Source organism: Hemicordylus capensis, chromosome 1 (assembly GCF_027244095.1).
Source record: "Hemicordylus capensis ecotype Gifberg chromosome 1, rHemCap1.1.pri, whole genome shotgun sequence".
Lineage (NCBI taxonomy): Eukaryota > Metazoa > Chordata > Lepidosauria > Squamata > Cordylidae > Hemicordylus > Hemicordylus capensis.
The window spans coordinates 10,202,259-10,227,895 of record NC_069657.1 but is presented as its reverse complement, the minus strand read 5'-3'; the positions used below and the strand labels follow the sequence as shown (position 1 = coordinate 10,227,895).

Genomic DNA, 25,637 nt, shown 5'->3' with positions numbered 1-25,637 from the left:
AAATTAATAAATGTACACACACACACACCTGTTCTCCTTCACTAGTGACTCTGAATCCACAAATGGGCCATGCTGCATTCTCATGTGGGTTGTGCCAGTGGGACCACCACAGACTTCCTTTTTTGTTCTTGTATGTGTTCTGTTGTTTTTTACTCAGGAAGAGAAAGGTATACATAATAATACATTTACAGGTCCCGTTTTGCAGACAATTTAAAGTTTGAAGGGAGAGGTCCAATCTGTTGCCATCAGGAAACAGAATCCAGGGTTGAGCTAGGCAGATAGGAGCAGACTTTGTTCCCAGTTAGTTTGTTTTTTATTTGCTTACAAGATTTATATGCCACCGTTTTTCATATATGAATCCATGGCAGCTTACACAGAATTTGGTAAGAGACACAAATTAAACATACAAACCGCTAAAGCCATTGGAAAGTAGGGTGCAAGGTTAGTCATGAAAGCAAGACAGACAAGCCTCTATAAAACTAGAGCAGAGGTCCTTAAGCCCGAGTCCCCAGATCTTGTTGGCCAGTTGTGGCTGGGGTGATGCGAGTTTGTGGTCCGACAACATTGGGGGACCCAAATTTGAGAACTCTTGAGTGAGGGGAGGAACGCCTGCTGGAAGAGTCTTCAACTTCCATTTAATTTTAAACAGTTGCTGGGGTCACAAGAGTCAGGAAGCAGTTTTAGCTTCCACTCTAGTGGGTTCCCCCATGTGCTCCATAAGATGACTGTGGGGAGACATGATAGAGGTCTATAAAATCAGGCATGGTGTAGAGAAAGTGGAGAGAAATTCTTCTCCCTTTCACATAACGCTAGAACCAGGGGTCATCCTATGCAATTGATTGCCAGGAAATTTAGGACCAACAAACAGACGTACTTTTTCACACAACACATAATCATCTTGTAGAATTCTCTGCCACAAGATGTGGTGACAGCCAACAACCTGGATAGCTTGAAGAGGGGTTTGTATAACTTCATGGAGGAGAGGTCTATCAACAGCTACTAGTCGGAGGGCTATAGCCCACCTCCAGCCTCAAAGGCTGTTTAGCAAGAAATGCAGAATGTTTGGTCAGTCCACAAGCACAGAGCTTCTCTGAGTTCTCGGCAGGGTGGCCCTCCATCTCTTGCGAGAAACCGTTTCCCACAGAGAAACACGAAGAAGCAGCTGGTTCTGTTTTGCCTCCCAAGCCTCTGTTGACCTGCTGCTTTCTCCTTCAAGGCCCAGGAATCGCTGATGACTCTCGAAAGGGAAATAGGAAATGCTACTGAGGACACCAACATGATCGACAATACTGACGCTTGCTCACAGATGGTGAGTATTTCTTGGGTATGTGACTCTGTAGGTAAAGCAGAAGCTGGGCAATGTGTGGGTGGGGCAAGAATCCTTTCTGGCTTCTGAGATTGCAGCAGGCATGACTTGCATACTTCCGAGTGTTACATTCAAAGCTGTGAGGTCTAAAAACTTACTTTTGAAAAGAAGAGAGAGCCAAGGTTCTTGGGAAGCAACTTATAGGACCATGAAGGGCCCTACAACCTTTTCCTAAGGCCTTTGAAGCTGTTCAGGGCTAGGCCACATACATGCCTTCTGAAAGTCTGCAGCTGGCTTCCAATATTGTGACCCTCTGTTTGGAGAGGAGAGCTGGTCTTGTGGTAGCAAGCATGACTTGTCCCTTTAGCTAAGCAGGGTCCACCCTGGTTGCTTATGAATGGGAGACTAGAAGTGTGAGCACTGTGAGATATTCCTCTCAGGGGATGGTGCCGCTCTGGGAAGAACAGAAGGTTCCAAGCTCCTTCCCTGGCAGCATCTCCAAGACAGGGCTGAGAGAGATTCCTGCCTGCAACCTTGGAGAAGCCGCTGCCAGTCTGTGAAGACAATACTGAGCTAGACGGATCTATGGTCTGACTCAGTATATGGCAGCTTCCTAATGCTCCTATGTGTTTATGCCTCCTGCTATATAGAACTGATATATTGCTCTGTCCTGCCAACAGATGGCAGTGTGGTAATGTACTGGGCAAGGAGACCAGTCGAGAAAATCTGGTCTCGTGGCTCTGCCTCAGTGGTCTCTATACACATTTTGGCCTAGCTCTTGCTGTGTTGGGTTGGTACCACTTCAGACTGTAGGACGGAGCTCTCAGCATCTTGCTCCTCAGTACAAATTTTAAAAATGCTTGCATTTTGGGGAGAAAGTGAGGCTAGAATGTCTGCATGTATGTAGGGATTGTATGAAGAAGATACCTGGCATTGCAAGGAGGAGGAAGCCTTTCTGCTTTTTGCCCGTTTCTTGAAGTGAGCAGTTGTGCATAATAAAGGCAAGAGTTCAGCCAGAGCCCCTCTCTCTGCTCATTCTGGGGAGGAACATATCTGAGAGCCCTTTGCCTGTATATTGGCTTTTATTATTGGATGTGTTTTTATTAACTCTGTTGTCAACCTCTGTTTCAGGTGGGACCCAGTCAAAGCCTAAATGTAGCTGTGAGTCTCAGTCAGGATGTGGCCCATCTCAAGAAACTGCTTGCCTCAGTCAGCCAAATGCTTGCGAAGGGGAAAGAACACTACCAGCTACTAGGTTAGCAGAGCGTTGGGACACTTGCCCGCTGTTGCTCACAGGGTGGGCTATTGCAGAGTGGTGAAGAGGCCTGTGGAGGTGCTCAGGCCTGATCGTGGCAGAATGAGGTGGTAGAATCTCTGGGGTAGCCCTTTTGGCTGCCGGTGAAGGGGGCTGCCATTGTTGACTACTTCCTGTCTAGTGGGGAGAGTTTGGAGCTCAGATTTGCTACTATGCTAATTCTCGCCCCGCCCCGCCCTGCCACCTTGCTTGTTTTACATATGAGGACATTCCTGCACCTGCAGGCTAAAGTGATACAGTCCTTTCTCCTGGCTCAAGGTTACTGCCTCCTCCTTCTGCATGCATAGGCCCAGCCTAAGCAGCTCTGTATTCTGTCTCTTTAAACATACTGCCTGGTCAGGGTGCACAGTACAGGGGCAAGCAACCCACTTTCCAGTATTGCTCAGTAGTTGCGCTGCTTTTTGGCTCAAAACCAAGGAATCCTGGGAAGGGAGTTGTCCCCGCCCCCCGCCCTGTATTGTGTGCACTTTGACTCATGGCTTGAGCCCCTCCTGGTTGTGTTTCTTAAAACCACCACTTGGAACCCAAGGAGCATGATGGAGTGGGGGTACTCCTGCCCCTCTTGTGAACAGCAGGCTCACAGGTCTTGACCCGTTCTAACTGGGTGAGGAGTCTATTGACACAGGTTCTGTTTTGACAGACCCAAAATGAATCCTGAGGAAAAGGCACCTATTCCTATTCACTTTTCTTGTAACCCATCCTTCCTGCAGGGAGTTCTGAATGGTATGGTTGGGGTCTGCCCCTACCCCCTTTCACAAATGTAAGGGGTGTGAGGCTGGAAAGTGATGGGCCCCAGGTGACCCTAAGTGCACAATTTCCTGAATTCTACATATCCTTTTTAAACCACCAACATGCAATTCTTGAATTGCCTAAGTCTTGTCAGCTGATTTCCGAATGCAATTTTCATTTGGAAATGCAAACTTTGGATTTTATATTTCCATTTTCCCAGTCTGGGGTCTAGATTTCCAGCTTTGTATGTGGCTATGCCAAAAAATTAGAACATGCAAATCACTCCTCTCTGAAAAAGTGGAACTTTTGCTGTTAGAATTGATAATTGACTGCTACTATCAATTTTCATTGGGGTGGAATTGATTTCAATTTTAGTTTTTAGGTTTAGTACACTCACCCATGGTGAATATTGAAATCTTTGTCGCCTTCCCCCACCCTGCTTTTTAAAAAAATTCTGGATTGAGTCTTTTTTTAACATCCCTGTTACTATCAAGATAAAAATTCTTAAGCTCATTTAACACTATTGTAGTTCATCCTCAAGTTATTACTCCTCTTTTAATGTATATAAATGCAAAAATTATGCAGCAGTTATTGTTTCCAAACTCCTGGGCTTACCTGTTTTTCCCCTCTCTCTTTCTGTTTCTCTCTCTTGCAGAATGAAATCATGGGGAGATTGTTAATTTGGGGGTAGCAGAAGGCACTGTATTTTATATTTTGCCAAATTAAAGCCTTATTTATGTGTTCACCCTTTCTACTTCGTCAAACACTGAACAGAGTTTTGTCTTTTCTACTCCTTGTTAGACTACTGATTTAAACAAGATGAAGAAGAAGACTCTGTAGACACCTCCAGAGTTTAGTTTTATAATAAATAAATAAATAAAAAACCAGTTTGGATAATTAGAGCTTTACATTCCTGGAGCTACAGTAAATGTGCAACCTCTTATCTTTACTATGCTCAGTGAAACTTGTTCAGACACACACACCTGACGTGGTAATGACAGCAGCAAACAATAGCATTTTAATACCGGCGGTCTGCACTGTTTTACTTACATTTTTCGGGAGTAGCAACCTCTGGCTTCACCTTCAAGTAAACACTCCTTTTCTTTTTTTTTTGGTTGCTAATGTAATCAGTTTTTGTAATGGTGTCGGCGAATAAAGGGATGCTTATTACTCAGACCGTACTGTACTGTTGTCTACTCAATACAGAATTTCCTAGAAGAAGATAATGCTGAGTCTGCCAAGTAGCCGTGTGAATAACGCTTAATGGGATTAGGCGAAAGTGGCAGAAAAGATCCCTCTGCAGCCTCAAATCAAAAGAGAAGAGAAGGGGTGCAGCCCTGTTTACTGCATTCTGAAAAGAGCCCTGACAGATTAGGGGTCCGCACAGCTGAACATGATCACAGCTGCCCGAAAAAGGTTGGAAGCCCTACCCCTGCCTGTCAATCATCTCCTCCTCTCCCTGCGCACGGAAGGGCAGTGACTGCCTCAGGCTGCCAATCACGGAAGCGCCTGCCGTCACAGCTGGGAGGCTTCCCTCTTCACACAAACGCTGCCCTTTCTCTGAGCAGTGAGAGGTGGGAGATGATTGACATGCAGGGGCGGGACTTCCAGCCCTCTTTAGGCCACTGTAATCTTGTCCCGCTACACTGCTGTTTGCCTGTCCCTCCATCAGCCACGCCAACTCCCGTCTTCCATGCCAGTTGAAGAGGATTCGCTTTTTGCCAGCCCACCCCAAGCCTTTTCAGAAGGGAAGGAGAGTAGAGAGAGCAGCCGAGCAATGCAAGCCTGGTAGGGTGGATGTGATAGCATCCATGTCTACTGCCGGAGGAGGCTGCTTTCTCACCTGGCCTCATTGGTAGGGTGGCCCTACCCCGTTGCCCCCAGAACTGGTCTTTTCTCATGTGCATTAGGTTGGTATGGATGATATCGTCCTAGTATTCACGATAAGGAAGACTGTGCACCACCAGTACACTTGTCATGGTGCCAGAAGAGGATGTCGGCATGTATCTCGCATGGGGTGGTATTCATCTAATGGCCCCTTTACACGTACTTCAAATATCAGTAATAATAGGAGTTGCAGCCCAGAAGCTTCTGGGGAACCTGAGACTTGAATGCCCTTGCTTACATGGTGAAGAAGGATGGGAGGAGGATGAGAGAGCTGCATGTATCTGAAAGATTGTAGTCTGAGAACATCTGGTAACTCAAAAGTTGGGAACTCCTATTCTAAACAGACATTGGGTAGCAAACCCTGGTTGTAAGCAAAACCAGGATTTTTCAGAAGCATAGTTGCTTCTACATATCCAACTCAAGCTCATGTTTGCATCCCCTGAAAACTAGGTGATTAGTTCCAGTGTAACTTTTCCATGCCTTTGCACTGAAATCCAACCAGTGACCTCTAACCACAGTCTTTGTGCAATTCCTGACTTTGGTTGGAGAACAAATGCAGTGCTACACCATTCTTGTGGATCAAAGGCTGACATTTTAGCAGTGAAATAAGCCAACAGGACTTCTCAAAAGCCACTGACCCATGTGCATCCATTTATCAGGACCTCCATGACCCTGCTTTCCGAAGAGGGCCCTCTTATTTCCCGGCATTCTCCACATGCCTATACGACTGATCTTTAAGACGAGCAAGTTCTCTGGTACAACACCTAATGGTGCAGTAGGGAAGTAACCTGCCTAGACTCTTGGTTTGAATCCCCGCTGGTATGTGTCCCAGAATATGGGAAACCCCTTTATCGGGCAGCAGCGATATAGGAAAGTGCTGAAAGGCATCATCTCATACTATGCGGGGGAAGGCAATGGTGTATTCTACCAAGAAAACACCATGGCTCTGTGGTTGCCAGGAGTTGACACCAACTTGATGGCACAACCTTTCCCTTTTTTTATTATTACATCTGCCCTTTCCTCTAAGATGGGTTCTAGAGTTGTATCCCTGCCTGTTGTTGAACTAAAACTTCCATCATCTCCAGCTACAATGGCCATCGTGTTTGTGGATGATGGAAGCTGTAGTCCAACGTCATCTGGGGACCCAAGATTGAGATCTTGTCCAAGGCAGTGCACCTGGGTTACTTTATCTTCACAACCACCCTATAAGGTAAGTTAGGCTGAGAGTGAGTGGCCCAAGGGTCACCCATTGAACTCCATGACCCAGATTCCCCAAGACCTGGGTTGGATACACAGGTTGGCTCTCAACCTCTGCTCTGAACTTTTGGCTCAGTTTGATGCTTACGGGGCAACGGTAGAGGAAGCGGGGTGTCTGACCAAGCAGAACAGGAGTGGCGGCACCAGAAAATGAAACGTTGCAGTCATGGAGTGGAATTCTCATCCCCCTACCCCGGTCTCTGCAGAGGAATGCTACGCAAAGGGCCAGCTAAGCCCGTGCCCAAGAGGTACGCTGGGGGAGTTGCTCACCAGCACAGTCCTGCCCCTCTCTGCAGGTGTGTGAACATCTAATGCTTCGGTTGCTGAGGCCAGGGACATCTCATGGGTTATCTTCTCTCAAGAGCTCCAGGCCGGACAGGAAGTAAATAGTTAAAAAAAACTAAGCCACACCCACTAGAGCCTGAGGGGGATCACCCCGCCCCAGTTCTTTCTGTCCTCAGCAAGCTCCACGGCAGCGTTTTTCTAGCTCTCTCTATTTTCTGCTGATATTACTTCTCTAATTGACTTCCTAACTACAGTATTCCGTTCTCCCCCCCCCATCTCCTCTTTCTTCTCCGTTGCTTGGCGCCAGGCAGAGAGGTACAGAGCAATTTCTCCAACAAGGGGAAGAGATTGAGTGTTTTCGGCCTGGGAGGCTTCAGGGCCTTTTGTAGGCACCATTGGCACAGGCTGCTGCAAGCTCTGCATAGCAAGGCCGCTTTTCCGACCTCCCGAAAACCACCCGAAAAATTCGCCAGCAGTGAGTTGATGGTCCGTAATAGGCTGTCTCTCATCTATGGGCCACAGAGTCCCCCCTAGAAGGGCTTGATTTTCCCGCGTCGGTGACAGCCACTCTCGAGCCGCCCGTCCCGATCGTTGAAGGGGCCGCGTTGAGTCTCCCGCCCTCGGGCTGCGAGACTCGCACTACCGCAGCCCGGCACGCCATGCTGCTGCAGGCAGCTTGGAGTGGCTGTGAAGAGCGCTTTTGGAGGCTCCCTATTGCCAACGCCCCACCAACCTCGGAAGAGATTAGGCGGATTGGCGAGCTGGCTAGCAACTTGACCGGCAGGGCAAGCAGGGTCATCACAGGCATCTTCTGTTCCTAAGATGGCGACGGTTGCGAAGAATTCCTCCATTTTACCTAAAGGAGCTGGTAATGTAAAAGGGAGACAGTCTCTAAAAGGGCAGGAAAAACCTAAGACTGTGACTATGGTGTTTGGCCAGCAGTGGGAGTCTGCTGCAGAGACTGGGCCTAAAGCATCCAGTTCTAACTCTGCTGTTTTACCTAAGTCTGTGCTGCCACCTGAGTAGCAAGCATGGTTTCGCAATGCAATCATTGGCACCATCTACCAGGTTAGGCCCCCTAAGAGGAGTAGGAGATCCACAAAGGGGAGAAGGCATCGATCACCCAGTGTCAGCTCCTCACCTAGCGAGTCTGTCAGTCCTTCTCCCAAGAAGGCCAAAAGCAAGCTTAAGCATAGTGAGCTGGGCAAGTTGGCTGGCAAGGTGGCACGGGACCATTCCTCTGATGCTTCCGATCAGACTCTGGGGGCCCTAGGGGTTTACTTGCACCTCCAAAAGAAAAAAGTCATTGCAAATTCAGAGAGGCCTAATCTGCCTTCTGACTCTGAAGACCCAATTAATGCAGGGGGAGGTTTTGATCCGGACCCAGAGACTCCATTAGACAAGTATGATGGGGAGTGGTCTGGAGGGGAGGACACTGGTGATGCCTCGATGTCACAGCGCCTCTTTGTGGCAGAGGACTTGAGCCCACTCATGTCCAGAATTATTAATACAATTGGACTGAAATCAGAGGCTGGGCAGAGTTCTGACTCTTGCGCCAAAGGGGACTTGGTCTTTCCTAGAGCACGCCCCAAGGACAGGCTGATGCCCATGCCGGAGTTGTTTGTGGATGTAGTCAAACAGGAATGGTTGACACCAGCTTCCAACTGCAAGGCTACGTCCGTGGCTAACAAACTTTATTCTTTTCAGAAAACCACTACAGATATGTTGAGGACACCAGATGCGGATGCCCAGATTTTGCAATTGGTGTCGGATTCCCTGGTATCTCGAGAGGGTGAGGTTTCCCTAAAAGACATAGCTGACAAGAAGGCCGAGCTGTCAACGGCGGCAGCATCCAGGGCAGCCCATGCCTCCTTATTATGGGTGGTCAATCTTCTGAGTGATCCTCCAGGGGACCCAGTTAAGATGTGACAGCAACTATTAAAGATCCAGAAAGCGCAGGCCCTTATGGCCGATGCCAATCTTGATACAATTAGATTCTCAGCGCAAGTGGCGGCTTCATCATTTGTTGGCAGACGCCACTTGTGGCTCAAAGTTGGACAGTTGGTTCTACCTCTAAGCTTAACCTCACCACCGTCTCTTACGACGGCAAGAGCCTTTTGGTGAGTCTGCCCTACAAGACATTCTTGTAGAGTCATCTGATAAGTGAAAGACACGATGCCTTCAACCAATAAAAAGACTGATAAACAGCCTTTCAGACACGCAGGGAGGCGATGGCAGTGGATGCCCTATCCAGTCCATGGCCAGACGCTCTCCTTTATACGTATCCTCCGACACCTCTGTTGGCCAGAGTCCTGCAATGGATGTGTCTTCTTCGAGCAAGAGTACTCTTAGTGGCACCATTCTGGCCCAGGAGACCCTGGTTTCCAGAGCTGCTCCATTTGGCGGTGGAGCCACCTTGGGAGTTGCCTCAGACCCCAGACCTGCTCCATCAGGGTCCAGTTTTACACCCAGATCCATGTTGGTTTCGGCTCACCATTTGGAAACTGAGCGGCGAGTCCTCAGCCAACATGGCTGCTTGGAGGGAGTTCTCAGCACTATGCTGGCGTCACGAAGTCCATTGACAGAGAGAATTTATCAATATACATGGCGAGCACTCCTTTGCTGGATGTCATGCTACTCCGTTCCGAAGGGCACGGCTAAGTTATGTCATCTCCTCTTCTTACAAGAAGGGTTCAAGAAGGGATTATGTCCGAATACCCTGAAACGGCAGGCGTTGCCGTTGGTGGAGTTGCTCTCGGCAGAAAAGGGCAAAATGTCTCAGTCACATCCTCACCAGCGTAGGTTCTTATGAGGTGCCTCGCTGATGTCACCTCCAACAGTGCATAGGTTACCCTCTTGGGAACTACATACTGTCCTCAAGGCACTGCACGCTTACTCTTTTGAACCTTTGGCAGCTATTCTGATCAGGGTCTTATCATTTAAATTGGCCTTTTTTGGTGGCCGTCACTTCTGCAAGGCTCATCTCGGAGCTGCAGGCGCTGTCTGTAGAACAAGTCATATTGTATATTTCAGAAAGAGGCCGTCAGGCTCATTCCGGAACCCTTTATGAGGCCAAAGGTGGCGTCCCCCTTCCACCCATCGCAAGATGGGTTTCTACCTTCATTCTGCCCCAAACCCGTCCATCCTGTGGAGCGGAAATGGCACAAGTTGGACGTTAAGCGATGTCTTAAGGTCTATATTAGACGCTCAGCCTCATTCAGATTGTCAGACGCTCTGTTTGCATTCCATGGGGGTCCCAGGTTCCTCGACCACTATTGCAACGTGGATTATAGCGTGTATATCGATGGTCTACAAGGTTCAGAAGTTGAGGCCACCAACGCATCTCTCTGCACATTCTACTAGAGCAGCAGCAGCGTCAATGGCGTTTTCCACTAATGCACCAGTTGAAGAGATCTGCAAGGCGGCCACCTGGGCGTCGCCTTCCACTTTCACCAAACATTACAAGATCGAGGATTTCGTGTCTGCCTGGGCATCCTCTGGCAGATGGGTCTTGCAACAAGTTCTTCCTCGCTAGTAGACCAGAGTGCTCCCACCCGAGTTGGACAGCTGTGGTATGTCCCATGAGATGTCCCTGGCCTCAGCAACTGAGAACGGAGCATTGGTTTCACTTACCGTGAAGGCTTCTTCTGGTTGCTGGGGCCAGGGACATCTCGGCCCACCCAGTTGTGATTTTGCGTTCTGGTCTACTTCTGTTGAAATGGTGGAGACTGACATTTAGTTCTACAGTTGGTTGCTACACTCTGTTATTCTGGAATGTTTAAACCTGTTTATTCTGACCTGCTGTTTTCTACTGTTTTGTATTGCCTTTGTCCTCTTATGTCTCGGGCCCGAAAGAACTGGGGCAGGGTTATCCCCCTCAGGCTCTAGTGGGTGTGGCTTAGTTTTTTAACTATTTACTTTCTGTCCTGCCTGGAGCTCTTGAGAGAGGATAACCCATGAGATGTCCCTGGCCCCAGCAACCAGAAGAAGCCTTCACGGTAAATGAAACCAATGCTCCGTTTTCTGGTATTCACTGCTGGCCCTCTGTAAAATGACCCTTACACAATGGACAGGAAATGCAAGAGTGGTGCACTTCCTGCCTCTTGGACCCCCTGCCTCACTCAAAGTGGGCCTTTTAGGCCTCCCCCTGCTAAAAGGGAAGGTACGCTGGGGGTGACCTAAATTTATTTAAACATCATAGCACAGAAAGGTGTGATGATAATGAGAGAGGAAGAAAAAGGCCCAAGAGTGAAGGGGAGAGTCCAGCTTACAAAAGTCCATGGTTGCAATTGTGATGGGAGGGGTGTAACTGTGTGGTAAAACATGGTGGTGTTTTAAGTTAAAAGCAGGACACAATGCCTCCCCCCACACATGTGCACAGAGAACAAACTTTTTATTAACTTTCCTCCTAATGATGGAAAGAGCTCTGGAAAGAAAATACAAACAATCCATAAAGTTTGTGAATGGAAGCCAACTCTACCTGACAATCCCCAGTACCTAAGCAACTAGTTTAGTATTAGTATAATACACTTAACATAAACATAAACAGGTTAGTCATGATCAGCTACTTTCCATCCCTAACTGATCTATCAATAAATATTTATCCCCACCCCACCCCTGCAGGCTTCCTAGGTGCACCTGGTTGCCCACTCCACAAAGCCGCTTGTTGGACTAGATGGGCTTTCGGCCTGATCCAGCAGGCCTGTCCTTCAGTGTTCCCTCTAAGGCGTGCATGCATGTGCATGCTCACATGTGTTTTAATGTCCACTCAGTCAGTTTTAGATCCCACTCTGGTTGGATCAGGAAGGTCTCACTCTGAATGCATGTGTGCACACACTGCCTTGATACTGCCACCCAGAACAAATTCCGCACACAGACGAAAAAATTAGAACACTGCTGTCCTTATGCTCCTATATTTCAAAGTTGCCCCTATATGTATACAATCAGTGGTTCTCCAACTTGGGTCCAAAGAGTTTGTTGGCCTACAGCTCCCACCCCTCTTGGCTCCAATGGACGTTTAATGATGGGATTTGTAGTTCCATCAGCCCAGACTGTGAAGACAATACTGGACGAGGGCCTTTTCCCTGATTCCAGCTATGTAGGATGAGAGCAGATGGGACGTTTCCAGAGGGGCCACTGCCCCTGGTGCAGCAAAAGCGCCTTGTGACATTTCAAAGACCAGCAGATTTATTGCAGACCATGGACTGAAGCCCGCTTGAAAGCTTCCACTCCAATAAACCTGTTAGTTTTCAAGGGGCCGCAGAATCCTTGTTCTCAAGCACCTTTTGGCCAAAGGACGTGTTACATAAAGGCTGTTTTAAGTCCCCGTTCAGCCGAGAAACTCACTGGGTGACCGTGGGCCATTCACTTATCTCTCAGCCTAACTTGCCTCACAACTTCTTGTGAGGAGGATGCACACAAATATGCACAGCTCTGGGCTCCTTCTTTGGAGGAAGCGAAGGACAGAAATGTTTAAAAAAAGAAAGGCTATTCCAAATAGATGAGCTCAATGCAGGAAGTAAACCAGGAAAGTCTCTTGTTTGCTGTTTAAAAGAAAAAGAAAAAAGCATCCACACCAAGAAGGGCAATCCCAATAGGGCTGCAATGCATGCAGGCGGGTAGGTGGTATTTCTCCTGTTGAAAATTCTCCTTATTTTCCAACTGAAAATGATCTCCTGAAGTGGTTAATGGCCCAGAAGCAGCACTGCTTGGGGAGCAAATATGCATTGGATGGGAGGGGGGTGATTTTCCATGGAGAATAAAGCACCTTTCCTGCTGCTGCTACTGTTTTTTACCATGGTGCTTCTTGTTTAATACCTGCATTAAGTGTGTCATTAAGGAACATAATATGCCGTTTCCCCATCTGTAAATAATAAATGTTTTTAATTCCTCAGTAGCAGGGAAATGCTTGACTAACAAGCAGAAGGTTGCCGGTTCGAATCCCCACTGGTATGTTTTCCCAGACTATGGGGAACACCTGTATCGGGCAGCAGTGATATAGGAAGATGCTGAAAGGCATCATCTCATACTGCGCAGGAGGAGGCAGTGGCAAACCCTTCCTGTATTCTGCCAAAGAAAACCACAGGGCTCTGTGGATGCCAGCAGCCGAAGTCAACTTGACGGCACACTTCACCTTTAGTTCTGAAAATACAATTTGAACACGTTCAGATATACTCCTTTATCATCATAGATCAGAGCTGAGTCCCTGCACGTGTGACAGATTCTGGGGCTGACACCTGGTACCAAGATAGCCCCATTTAGCTGTGAAACTAGGCTGGGTGAACTGGCCATCTTGTGCTGCTTCTCGCAGAACCTCATTAATTCAGTAACTGTAGCCAGGAGCTGGCGGAGCAGACGCCCACTGGATGAAATGAGAAGGGCTCCTGTCTGCACACACTCGTTCAGCTGATAGATGGTGCCTAGCGATATCGTCTGCCCTTGCATGTTGCAGCAGAATCAGAGATGCCATCTACACTTTTCTGCTCTGGGCCTGCGTTAAACGCTGTACTTAGGCATTAGGAGAGCCATTCATTAACATTTGGAAAGCGCCAGATTGGTTTCCACAAAGACTACTGATGTGTCTTACCCAGCGGCGTATGTGATGACAGATCCAAGCAGCAACATTTGTTCTGCTGTGTCCCCCACTGCCCCCCCCTTCATCCAATTTTGTGCTTCATAAATTCAAGAAGGGGTTGTAATATAATGGCCGCTGCACCTGCTTTGTGTGAAGTTCCCCAGTTCAGTCCTTCGCATCCCCAAGTAGGGCTGCGGGTGGGTGGGAATCCCTCTTCCCAAACTCTGGAGAGTTATTGCTAGTCAGTAGACGGTACTAACTGGAGAGAAGGTGGCTGCCAGCTGAAGACATTTACCTTTTGCATTTACATTGACATCTACATCCCTCTCTTCTTTCAAGGGGCTCAGAGCAGTGTACACAGTTATGTTTTATCCTCACAACAACCCTGTGAGGTAGGTTAGGCTGAGTGATAAGTGACTGGCCCAGAGTTACCCAGTTATTTTCGTGGCTGAATGGGGATTTGAACTCAGGCCACCCCAGTCCTAGTCCAACACTAACCACTACATCACTCTAGCTAGGTTCTCATATAATAAAAGCCAGCATGATGCAGTGGTTAGAAGGCTGGACTATCCATTCATTCATTCATTCATTCGATTTTTATACCACCCTTCCAAAGTGGCTCAGGGCGGTTTACAATTAAAACAAACCCATTAAAACCAATAACAGTTAAAACAGAAATGTAAACAATATAAAACATCAATTAACAAAACATCATTAAAAACTATTAAACAACCAGAACAATTTAAAAACCCTGGAAACCAGATTATACCATTAAACCAATTAAAACTAATTAAAAACCCTGGAAGGCCAGGCCAAACAGGGCTCTCCTGAAGGTCAATAAAGGGAGAGGAGAGCTGGTCTCGGGGTAGCAAGCATGCCTTGTCCCCTTAGCTAAGCAGGGTCCACTCTGGTTGCATATGAATGAGAGACTAAATAGGTGAGCACTGTGAGATATTCCCCTCAAGGGATGGAGCCGCTCTGGGAAGAGCAGAAGGTTTCAAGTTTCCTCCCTGGCAGCATCTCCAAGAGAGGGCTGAGAGAGTTTCCTGCCTGCAGCCTTGGAGAAGCCGCTGCCAGTCTGTGCAGACAATACTGAGCTAGATGGAACTATGGTCTGACTCAGTATATGGCAGCTTCCTATGTTCCTATGACTGGGGAGACCTGAGTTCAAATCCCCCTTCTTGGCAACCACAGAGTCATGTGGTTTTCTTGGTAGAATACAGGAGTGGTTTACCATTTCCTTCCTCCCGCGCAGTATGAGATGATGCCTTTGCCTCCAGCATGAAGTGAGCATCCGCCTCCAGCACCTTCCTATATCGCTACTGCCCGATATAGGTGACTACAAATATATATTTACCAGGCACAGTCTGGGAAGCACACCGGCTGGGATTCGAACTAACAGCCTCTTGCTCCCTAGGAAAGTTGCTTCCCCACTGCGTCACCACAGCTGATGTGTATTCTTAGGGGTTTCTCTATTATACAGACAGCTGCTTGCGGACCAGGGTTGTATTTTGGCACAGGGGTCCTTTATGGGTCCATTAGGGACCAGGCTCCATAATGAAGTTGGTGTTGGCAATAAGAGTTTCACCGTTGTGCAAAAATACACTCAGGCATGGGTGGGTTATGACATATATCCCATCTTTCCTTGTTCGCCAGGGATTGGCACAACCTTATGTACATATTCTTTGGACCAGGAGTTCTCAAACCTGGATCCTCAGGTTGTTGGACTACAACTCCCATCAGTCCTTGTGGCTGGGGGTGATGGGAGCTGTAGTCTAACATCTGGGGACCCATGTCTGAGAGCCCCTTCATTAGAGAAAGCATAGCCTGCCTTTCCAGTTATGTAAAGGAAGGACACAAGGTTGCTGAGAACAACAGGGAAGTGTTTTAAACCCAGGAACAAACCACCACCAATAGCCATTACTGTAGTGTTTTTGTAGTTTAGGGGCCTTACCTCTAGACCATTAGTAGCCTAACTTACTTGGGTTGTTGAGCATGCTCAGTGGGGTTCTTTCTGTCTGGTGGGCTGAGCATGCCTGATGCCTCTAATACCAGTTGTAGGGGAGCAATAGCAGGAGAGAGGTCATGCCCTCCCCTCTTGCCTGTGGGCTTCTCAGAGGCATCTGGTGGGGCATCTGGTGAAACAGGTTGCTGGACTAAAATAGGCCTTTGGCCTGATCTAGCAGGGCTGTTCTTAGCTTCCGTTTCTGAGCTGTGAGCCACAAGATGTGTGTGCTCTTGTGAACTCCTTCGTTAATTTTTTTAAAAAATTGTTTGGACCAGACGTGGTGCCTATAAAATACACTGGCGACAAAGTGGAAGTACGGAAGCCTAAGGGGCCAACATAGGGACCAACACTTTGGGGGTTATGAGAGAGTTTGAAGAGTTCCAAGAAGATTGGGTGCAGTAAAATGAGAGGCATGTTCTTGCTAATGATGTTATTGAGGCCAGCAAGAAATAGGCAATCCTGCTGAGTGTTTGTGGAGCAAAGTCTTATGACCTGATCTGAAGTCTGGTAGCCCCTTAAAAACCTACAGACAAATCTTTTGAAGACTTGATTGCTGTTTCAACTGATCGTTTTCTTCCCGGGCCTTCTGAAATGGTTCAGCATTCTAAGTTCAATAGCTGTGTGCACCAGCCAGGGATGTCTGTGGCTGACTTTGCAGCTGAACTACATCACTCCTCTGAGAACTGCAATTTTGGGGATACTTTGAATTCTGTGCTACGAGATTGGCTTGTGTGTGGCATTAATGAAGAAAGGATCCAGAGGCACTTGTTAGCTGAACCTGCTATCTATATAATTAATTCTCTAAGCCAGGATGCGTAGGGATGCCTGGTGGAACTCTCACAAGATCACGTGCGAGTATCAGCCTTTGGCCAAAAGAGCACCAGAAAACGTCGGTTGGGGGTTGGAGGAGGCCGAGGCCGAGGCGTGGGTGCCGCTCCAGCAGCTGGGGGTGGCCATTGTTTCAGTTTTGAATTTGGATGGCCGTGAATCAAGTGGCCAAGCGTGATACTTATCCAGTTCACAGGACTGAAGATCTCTATGCTACCCGAGCTGGCGGAAAAACTTTCACGGAGATTGACTTAAGTGGTGCATCTCTCTGGATCCCTTTGGATGACAGTTCCAAACCCTATGTGACAATCAGTACTACTCCTAAAGGACTGTTTCGCTACAATCGCTTGCCATTTGGCCCCAGGCATTTTCCAGAGGACTATGGATATTTTATTTCAGGGCATGTCTCACATTTGTGAATACCTGGATAAAATTTTGGTAACAGGCGAGACAGAGGTGGAACATTTGCAAAACCTAGACAAGGTGCTGACCTTGTTGGCTGGGATGTGCCTCAAGAGGGACAAATGCATTTTCCAGTCCCTGGAAGTCATCTACATGGGCCATAGAATTGATGCAATGGGGTTTCACCCATTTGAGGAAAAAGTAAGGTCCATAACTGGGACACCACCCCCACGTTCCGTGTCTGAACTGAAGTCATTACTAGGCTTACTGAATTATGACAGTAAATTCCTGCCAAATTTGACATTGGGATGACTACCTCTGTTGCAGGTCCTTTTGCATAAGGGTGTGAAATTCCAGGGGGGGGCCAGCACAGGCAGCTGCTGCCTTCTCAGAAGCCAAGAAGTTGCTAACGTCTTCCACCCTCATTCATTATGATGCAAAAAAAGGTCTTGTCTTGTGATGCTTCACCCTATGTTGTGGGGGCAGTGTTGGCCCATAAGATGCCAGATGGTTTGGAGCTTCCCATTTGTTATGTGTCTAGATCAGGGCTGCTCAACTTTGGCCCTCCAACTGCTTTTGGACTAATACAACTCCCATCATCCCCAACCACAGTGGCCAATAGTCAGGGGTCATGGGAGTTGTAGGTGAACATCTGCAGGAGGGCCAACGTTGAGCAGCCCTGACTCTAGATCAGAGATTCTCAACGTTGGGTCCCCAGATGTTATTGGGCTTCAACTCCCATAATCCCCAACCAAAGGCCACTGGGGCTGGGAATTATGGGAGTTGAAGTCCAATAACATCTGAGGACCCAATGTTGAGCAGCCCTGGTTCTAGATCATTGGTTCCAGTGTTCCCTCTAACAATGATACTCAGATGTCGTTGGCTACAACTCTCAGAATCCCCAAGCAAAAGCCATTGCAGCTGGGGATTCTGGGAGTTGTAGTTAGTACCATCTGAGAATCCCTGTTAGAGGGAACACTGATTGGCTCCAGCAGAAAATAACTACTCATGGGGCATGAAGGGCTAGCAGCAGGGGTTTTTGGGGTTGTTGTTTTTTTTAAAATCCCATTCATATCTGTTTGGAAGACATTTTGTCCTTCGCTTGGTCCACAAACCACTGCTGGATCTATTTGAAGAAGATAGGTTGGTGCCTTCATTGGCTTCCAGGATCCAAAAATGGGCTCGGACATTATCAGCTTATGATGACTATTTTGAATATAAACCAGGGTCAGCCAGGAGTCACACTGATGCCCTTTACCACAGTAGCCACCCATGGCGTGACCAGGGGCAAATGCTATTTAGAAAGCATGCTTTAAATGTCACATCCAGTTTGGCCCTCGGGATACGGCAGCCAGTGAATCACATGATGCTTCCCAAACCCAAGCCCAGTCAGGATGCTTGCAGACGCAGTGTCATTTCAGTTTCTGAACCATCTTCAAAGTCTGCCCAAGAAGAGCACATTGCAGTAATCCAGCCTCATGGTGGTGCCCCATAAGTTCAGCTGAGATATTTCTTTCCAGAGGACAGTATTTGTGTAATCAATATGTACATATGTGTGTGTATATACTTACTGGACGAAACTACTCAACTGAGCCAAAGAGCAGGCCTTTTTTGTGGGCCCCCGGCAGGAAGAGGGGTGTTATCCCATCACCATGGCAATGTGCATTTGATGGCCCAGCAGCTGACTTGGCACCATTCTCAGTCACAAGGCCTGTAAGAGACCTGCCTTCAAAAGCCCTTGTAATCTTCCTCAATAGGCCTGATTGTTAACGTGTCGATGGCAGCGTAATCATTAACTACGTTCCATAAGTCGTAATTGCGGCATTTTGTATTTCTCTGGCCGCCTCGTGAACTGTGAAATCCACGGAATGTTGTAGGCCTATGCAAGGAGTTAGGCGCTCTGGCTTTCTCCATCAGGAGGCAGAAAGAACACCTCACTCCCTCTTAAAGCGCTCCATTTTCAGAGGAAATGAAGTTCCCATTTCAGACACACAGGTTGTTACGCCAACCATCTGTACGGGTTTCCCCCCCTCACTTTTCCTCATTGTTTATTAGAAGTGCACAGATGGTTTCGCTCAAGTGCATCATGCTGTCCTTTCTCTCTTAGTAACAGAACTCATTTTTGTGCTTTTCAGTGACTTCTAATAATACTTGTCAGGGCTGGAATAACTATTACACAAAATGAGCTCCCGAATAGATTTCTGGACAAATCAGGAACTGTTGGAAGGAGCATAATTATATCGAAGATTTCTACTGGGTAGAACTGGAAAAGGTGCAGAAGAGGGCAACCAAGATGATCAGGGGCCTAGAGCACCTTTCTTACGAGGCAAGGCTACAACACCTGGGGCTGTTTAGTTTAGAAAAAAGACGACTGCGGGGAGACACGATAGAGGTCTATAAAATCATGCATGGCGTGGAGAAAGTGGAGAGAGAGAAATTCTTCTCCCTCTCACATAACAGTAGAACCAGGGGTCATCCCATGAAATTGATTGCCAGGAAGTTTAGGACCAACAAACGGAAGTACTTTTTCACACAACGCATAATCAACTTGTGAAATTCTCTGCCACAAGATGTGGTGACAGCCAACAACCTGGATGGCTTGAAGAGGGGTTTGGAGAACTTCATGGAGGAGAGGTCTATTGATGGCTACTGGTTGGAGGGCTATAGGCCACCTCCAGCCTCAAAGGCAGGATACCTCTGAGTACCAGTTGCAGGGGAGTAACGGCAGGAGAGAGGGCATGCCCTCAACTCCTGCCTGTAGGTTTCCAGCGGCAGCTGGTGGGCCAGTGTGTGAAACAGGATGCTGGACTAGATGGGCCTTCTTGGGCCTGACCCAGCAGGGCTGTTCTTATGTTCTTATGTTCTAGATCAGATTGGGAAGCAGCAAACAGGCCCCTTATTTTGGGGGACTACCCTGGGGACTAAAGTAAAGTGTGCCACCGAGTCGGTGTCGACTCCTGGCGACCACAGAGCCCTGTGGTTGTCTTTGGTAGAATACTGGAGGGGTTTACCATTGCCTTTTCCCACGGAGTATGAGCTGATTCATTTCAGCATCTTTCTATTTCGCTGTTTCCTGATATACCGGTAGGTGGGGATTCGAACCGACAACCTCTGGCTTGGTAGTCAAGCCATTTCCCCACTGCATCAATAGGTGGCTACCCTGGGGACTATCCTGACCTAACAATTTGAGAACCAGTAGGTTATAATGGCTTTGTATGGCCTCCTCCTCTCCTCTTTCCAAAATCCACATTAAGTTCTCTGTTGAAACTTGATTACTCTTTCAACCTCCACATGGTGCATCCATGTCGGTTCTTCTATGTGGTCAAGCTGTCATTTCAGACTAGTGGTTTTTTGCACATGCGCAGGACTCATCTTGGAACCTTCCAGGGAACTGCCCTAAGAGGTTTGGTAGTGACCCCACCCCTAAATGTTATTGACTGTGTTACCTGTCCAATTTCCTCAGTCTTCTTTCGACTGCCGCAGAAAGTGCCACAAAGATTGCTTTGTGTGGTCTGGGGTCCCGCTCCCCTTTTTCTTTTCCAGACTTCACATTGTGTTCTCTGTTGAACCTTGATTACTCTTTCAGGCTCCGCGTGGTGCATACATACTTGTTTCTCCCCCGTGTTTCCTTTTCAGGGGAATGGTTTGCGATTTTGCCTTCAGTGAAGGCAAAATTTCACTCCTACAGTGAAATCCACGCTACACGTCCAATTTCCTTCAGTTTTCCCTCTCCTTGATCTCATTAATTCCAAGATGGCGTAGTCACTCCTCTTCACCCCCCCCCACCGGGTTGTTTCCAGTGGAAAACTGTGCTCCGCTGCTGCCCAGGAACACCCTAAAGACATTCTGCCGCAGCCCTGCAAATCACAACATCGTCGGGACTGCCTTTGAGGTTGCATAGCAGCCCCGCGCCTCCTTCGCATTGATGGGCGACAGTGCATCATGTAGCCCAATATTTCTTTATTGCAGAAGAAAAAACGGCCAAACACTACAGGATGAATATATAATCAGTGCTTTGCTGGTTCAGACCATGCCCCCCTATTCCAGCATTCGTGATAAGAATTGCATCAACCAACAGGCACTAAATGGCCAATCAGAAGTTCCTGGTCTTACCCCAATGGAGGCTATCCCTTCCTTCCTTTTTATTTTTTATTTATTACATTTATCTATTACATCATCTAAGTGAACGCAGGGCCAGCATCAGAGATTGGTCAGCTCAGGCATTGTCCAAGGCCCAAGGCCATCAAAGGCCCATAGCCAACGAGTTGCCAAGAAGTGCTCTAAGATGCTGCCACTACACCGAAGTAAGCCTCCCCAAAACCCTTTTGAGGGGGCTACCTTAATAATGGTGACAGTGGCCTAGAGTACTCTTCAGCAACCACACTGGTGGCTGCCATGTTTCTTTACCTATAATGCAATGCCCTTATCATTGCATCACTGGACACAGCAATGGGGGGGGGGCATTGCATTATGGGAGCCAAAAGATGGCAGCTTCCGGCATGACTGCACTAAATGTGTTGCAAAAAGGGCCCACAAAGGCTCTTGGCCCAGGGCCCCACATACTTGGTGCTAGCACTGAGTGAATGGTTGCGATATGCACTCCTACAGGGGAACATGAAATCTACTGAGGGTGGGGGGATGTTGCAGTGTATGCAAAATCTGAGGTGAGCTGGTCTTGTGGTAGCAAGCATGACTTGTCCCCTATGCTAAGCAGGCTCTGTCCCAGTTTGTATTTGAATGGGAGACTACATGTGTGAGTACTGTAAGATATTCCCCTTAGGGGACGGGGCCACTCTGGGAAGCGCACCTGCCTGCTTGCATACAGAACGTTCCAAGTTCACTCCCTGGCAGCATCTCCAGATAGGGCCGAGAGAGACTCCTGCCTGCCTGCAACTTTGGAGAAGCCACTGCCAGTCTGTGTAGACAATAGTGAGTTAGATGGACCAGTGGTCTGACTCAGTATATGGCAGCTGCCTATGTTCCTAACAATGTTAAGTGCAATGTACAATATGAGGAAGAAGGTGACAGTCCCCATGTCATATTGATGGGCATTTCCACAGTAATAAATAGTGGCTTACATAGTGCGCAGCGGTACAGTGCCACTCTGTGCCATGTTGGGGCCACTGTGGATCCATAAGGAGCCCCCATGCTGTACAAAATGTGTGGGTACGCAATCAACGCTGCCCCAGTGACTCCCATTTAGGACAATGGGACTGACCGCAGAAGCTTATGAACATAAGAACTTAAGAAGGGTGCTGCTGGATTAGGCCAAGGTCCTTCCAGTCCAGCATTCCTGCCTCACTCAGGGGACAATCAGGTGTACTTGGGAAGTCCGCAAATGGGGGAAAGAAGAAAACCGCCCATTCCCTTGGTGCTCCCTAGCACCTGCTGTTCAGGGGCATGCCATCTCTGATCCTGATGGAACTATATCCCTGCCCCATGTTTTTTGATATTAGAAATCAGGAGGTTGTCTTAAATTCAGTCCTCTTCCTTTTGAGTAAGTGCAAGTATAACCTGTATTTAACCTCTGCTTTTTAAGGAGTGCATCTTCAATTCAGAGTTATGCCCAAAACTGCATAACAAATGTCTACTTTTTGTGGAATTTTGCACTCCCTCCCCCCCCCCCCCTTAACTCCCTTTGCCTCTAAAGTGGTTGGCTGCCTTGAGAGTGAGAAAGGCAGGTAACAGATTATTTTAAGCAGGGCTTTTTAAAATGTGCAGCCAGACACAAACCGTACCGTTCTAAATAAAAATAAAAGGGCAGTTAAAAAATTCAAGTCATTTAAATGTTATTTGAATCAGGGAAATACAGTAAGACACCATCTTGTCTGTGGTTTTAAAAGCAAACTAGACAAATCCATGAATTTGTTGAATCCCCTTGTATAACCATCTAGATTGGTGGCCATCACCACACCCAGCAACGGCTTGCACAACTGTATGTTCTCTACAGAGTCAGGGTTGTCTGATGGGTCCACAGCAGCCCTAAGAACATAAGAACAGCCCTGCTGGATCAGGCCTAAGGAAGCCCATCTAGTCCAGCATCCTGTTTTGCACAGTGGCCCACCAGATGCCATTGGATGCCACAGGCAGGAGTTGAGGGCATGCCCTCTCTCCTGCTGTTACTCCCCTGCAACTGGTATTCAGAGGCATCCTGCCTTTGAGGCTGGAGGTGGCCCACAGCCCTCTGACTAGTAGCTGTTGTGGTTCCTGATGTGGTTCAACCACTGCACACCATGTTGGCCAATTACATTTGCCCCCACAACTCTCAATTCAGAAACTAGGCACTGCACATTGGTAATAGAGTCCTTAGGAAGTCTGCCTCCCCCCCCCCCACCGCCCACAGCTAGAATACACACCCAAAATGCAATGCACAGTAACAGCTTCTTCCCCTCCCCCTGAATTCATTCTCAGTCTTGTCCTAAAGGAGACTGTCTGCATCGTAATGGCTCTGTGTCCAATTCTCCCTTGGACAAATTACATTGCAATTCAATGGGACAGCAGCAGCTGGCTTCCTTTGAGACACCCCATTGTTCTGCATTAATTTGATTTTCATTGTGAGAGCGCCAATATCGATAAACTCGCTTACGATTCCTGTGGCCGCTGCATGCCCTTTCGGGGGTGGGTGGGGGCTGGATTGTGCCCCCGCACTCATTATCACAAGCAGGCTCCGTGCCAACCAATTGGGTCAGTGGGGCATTTCATTCAGTGGCAAAATCACCCCTTTGTCCAATGGGAAAGCAGGTGGTTCACAAAAGCCCTGAGCGGTGCTCCAATATGGGTGTTTATAGCCAAGACAGTGTTGCCGTCTGCGCTAGGCTGTGGCAAAGAAACACGCCCACGCCCCCCCCCCCCCCGTTCGGCACAAAGCCATTAGGTCAGGATCACAAATGACACCGTCCACGTACATCCATCACCAGGAACGGTGAAGCTGACATCCTGCCCCAGGCGATGTCACAGGAACAATGGGTACAGTCCCCTGCGGCGCTGTAGACTCCTCTCATTAAAATGGATCGCCCCCAAGACTGCTGTGATAGGAAGCCGGCTGAGGGTTAATTCCTCTTGCCCTGAAAGAAAGAAGCACTGAGGTCTTTTCTCTGGCGCTTCTGTACCAGCAGGGGAAGCTGTTTATGTTGTAAGAAGGCCCTTGTCTAATCACTGTTATTGCTTGATTTAACAGAAATCAGCATTTTACACTTGGGAGGGTTTTGTGCAAAAGCCTGACTGTAAATGAACACACACAAAGCATTGCTCAGTTATGGGGCAGTAGATGTGGATACGATATGATGACGAAGACGAATATTCATTTATTTTATTCTTACATTTCTATACCGCCTTTCGTTAAAAGAAAACCCCAAGGCGGTTTACAAAAATTAAAACATACAATAAAAAGCAGTAAAAACAAGCATAAAAACAAGACAACAGATAAAAACACACAGAAGCAGCAGTAAAAAACGATTATGTAAAAGCCTGGGTAAAAAGCCAAGTCTTTAAAAGTTTTCTAAAAGCCGTGATGGAGTCCGAGGAACGAATGGCCACTGGGAGAGCATTCCAGAGTCTAGGAGCAGCAACAGAGAAGGCCCTGTCCCGAGTGCACGACAGCCGGGCCTCCCTCATTGTCGGCACCCGGAGCAGGGCCCCCCCAGATGTCCTTGTCAAGCGGGCAGCAACCCTTGGGAGCAGGCGGTCCCTCAAATACCCCGGGCCCAAACCGTTTAGGACTTTAAAGGTCAAAACCAGCACCTTGAATTGGACCCGGAAACAAACCGGCAGCCAGTGCAGCTCTTTCAAAATGGGGGTGATGTGTTCCAAACAGGCAGCTCCGGATAAAACCCTCGCTGCCGTGTTTTGCAGTAGCTGCAGTTTCCGGATATTCTTCAAGGGCAGCCCCACGTAGAGCGCGTTACAGTAATTTATATATCGCTTTTCAACAAAATTTCCCAAAGCGGTTTACATAGAAAAATAAAAATAAAGACAATGGCTCCCTGTCCCCAAAGGGTTCACAATCTAAAAAACAAACATAAGATCAACACCAGCAATAGCCACTGGAGGGATGCTGTCCTGGTGGTGGATAGGGCCAGATACTCTCCCTCTGCTCAATAAAGAGAATTGTCGCTCTAAAAAGGTGCCTCTGCTCAGTTAGCAGAGGTGAGTATATATGTGCATGCAATAGGGTTGCCTGTGTTTATGCTGGCCCTGTTCCAGAGGAGAACGCCAGGAGTTTCCACTAACATGGGGATATGTGGCGGTTGACTGTCATAGGCAGCGGACACAGAATTCTAGTTTGCTGAATTCAGTTATCCTCAAATAGTACAAAGCAAATTTTTTAAAAACCAAGTAAAAAATTGATGTTGATCTCCATATTCCAGAGTTGGAGGATAAAACACCCGTGTCAAAATTTGCATAACATATGTCTACTTTTTGTGGAATTTTGCACACAAACCCCGCCAAACTCTCTTTGCCTCTAAAGCGGTTGGCTGCCTTGAGTGTGAAAAAGGTAGGTAACAGATTATTTTAAGCAGGGCTTTTTAAAATGTGCAACCAGACACAAACCGTGCCGTTCTAAAGAAAAATAAAAATGAAATGGCAGTTAAAAAATTCAAGTCATGTAAATGTTGTTTGATGGTATATTATGTAAAAGATGACTGAGAACAGTAGAAAAAGACAAGTGGGGGTGTGGGTGGAACATCCACGCTCTCAATGCATCCTCTTCCTAACTGTATCACGCAAATCAACCCACTATGCTTCACATTTATACCACCCTAAACACATTTTTCTCCGACGCAAGCCCTTTTGATGTTTATGGAATTCACTTTCAAGTAACGCATGCTTAGAACTGCAGTGTCTAGTTTATGATTCAGTTATCATTTACAGGTACAGGCAGAAGTGTGTTTTACCCCAAATTAATAGTAATAATTAATAATTAATAGTGGAGTTGAGGGTGATAAAGAAAGCCACTCCTGAGCATGTGAAAAGTGACTTTTCTTCAAGTGACTACAGGGTCCAGCAAATCACTGTATCTCAGTTTGTTGTGAGGGTTAATGGAGGG

The 25,637-nt window shown here is 47.5% G+C and overlaps 1 protein-coding gene across 15 annotated transcripts in view; it reads left to right on the top strand.

Annotated features, from left to right (window-relative positions):
• The window catches only part of KTN1 (kinectin 1), a 149,404-nt gene extending 144,878 nt beyond the window's left edge, over positions 1-4,526 (top strand). For 8 of the 15 annotated variants that reach the window (XM_053256036.1, XM_053255997.1, XM_053255988.1 and 5 more), the window contains 3 exons: positions 1,217-1,309; positions 2,438-2,561; positions 4,152-4,526. In XM_053256036.1, coding sequence (XP_053112011.1) covers positions 1,217-1,309; positions 2,438-2,561; positions 4,152-4,159 — 225 coding nt within the window. In that variant the 3' untranslated portion in view covers positions 4,160-4,526. Of the gene's footprint in view, positions 1-1,216; positions 1,310-2,437; positions 2,562-4,005 lie in introns of all 15 variants that reach the window. The other 7 variants (XM_053256088.1, XM_053256071.1, XM_053256065.1 and 4 more) reach the window with 2 other exon arrangements.
• Positions 4,527-25,637: the final 21,111 nt, after the last annotated feature.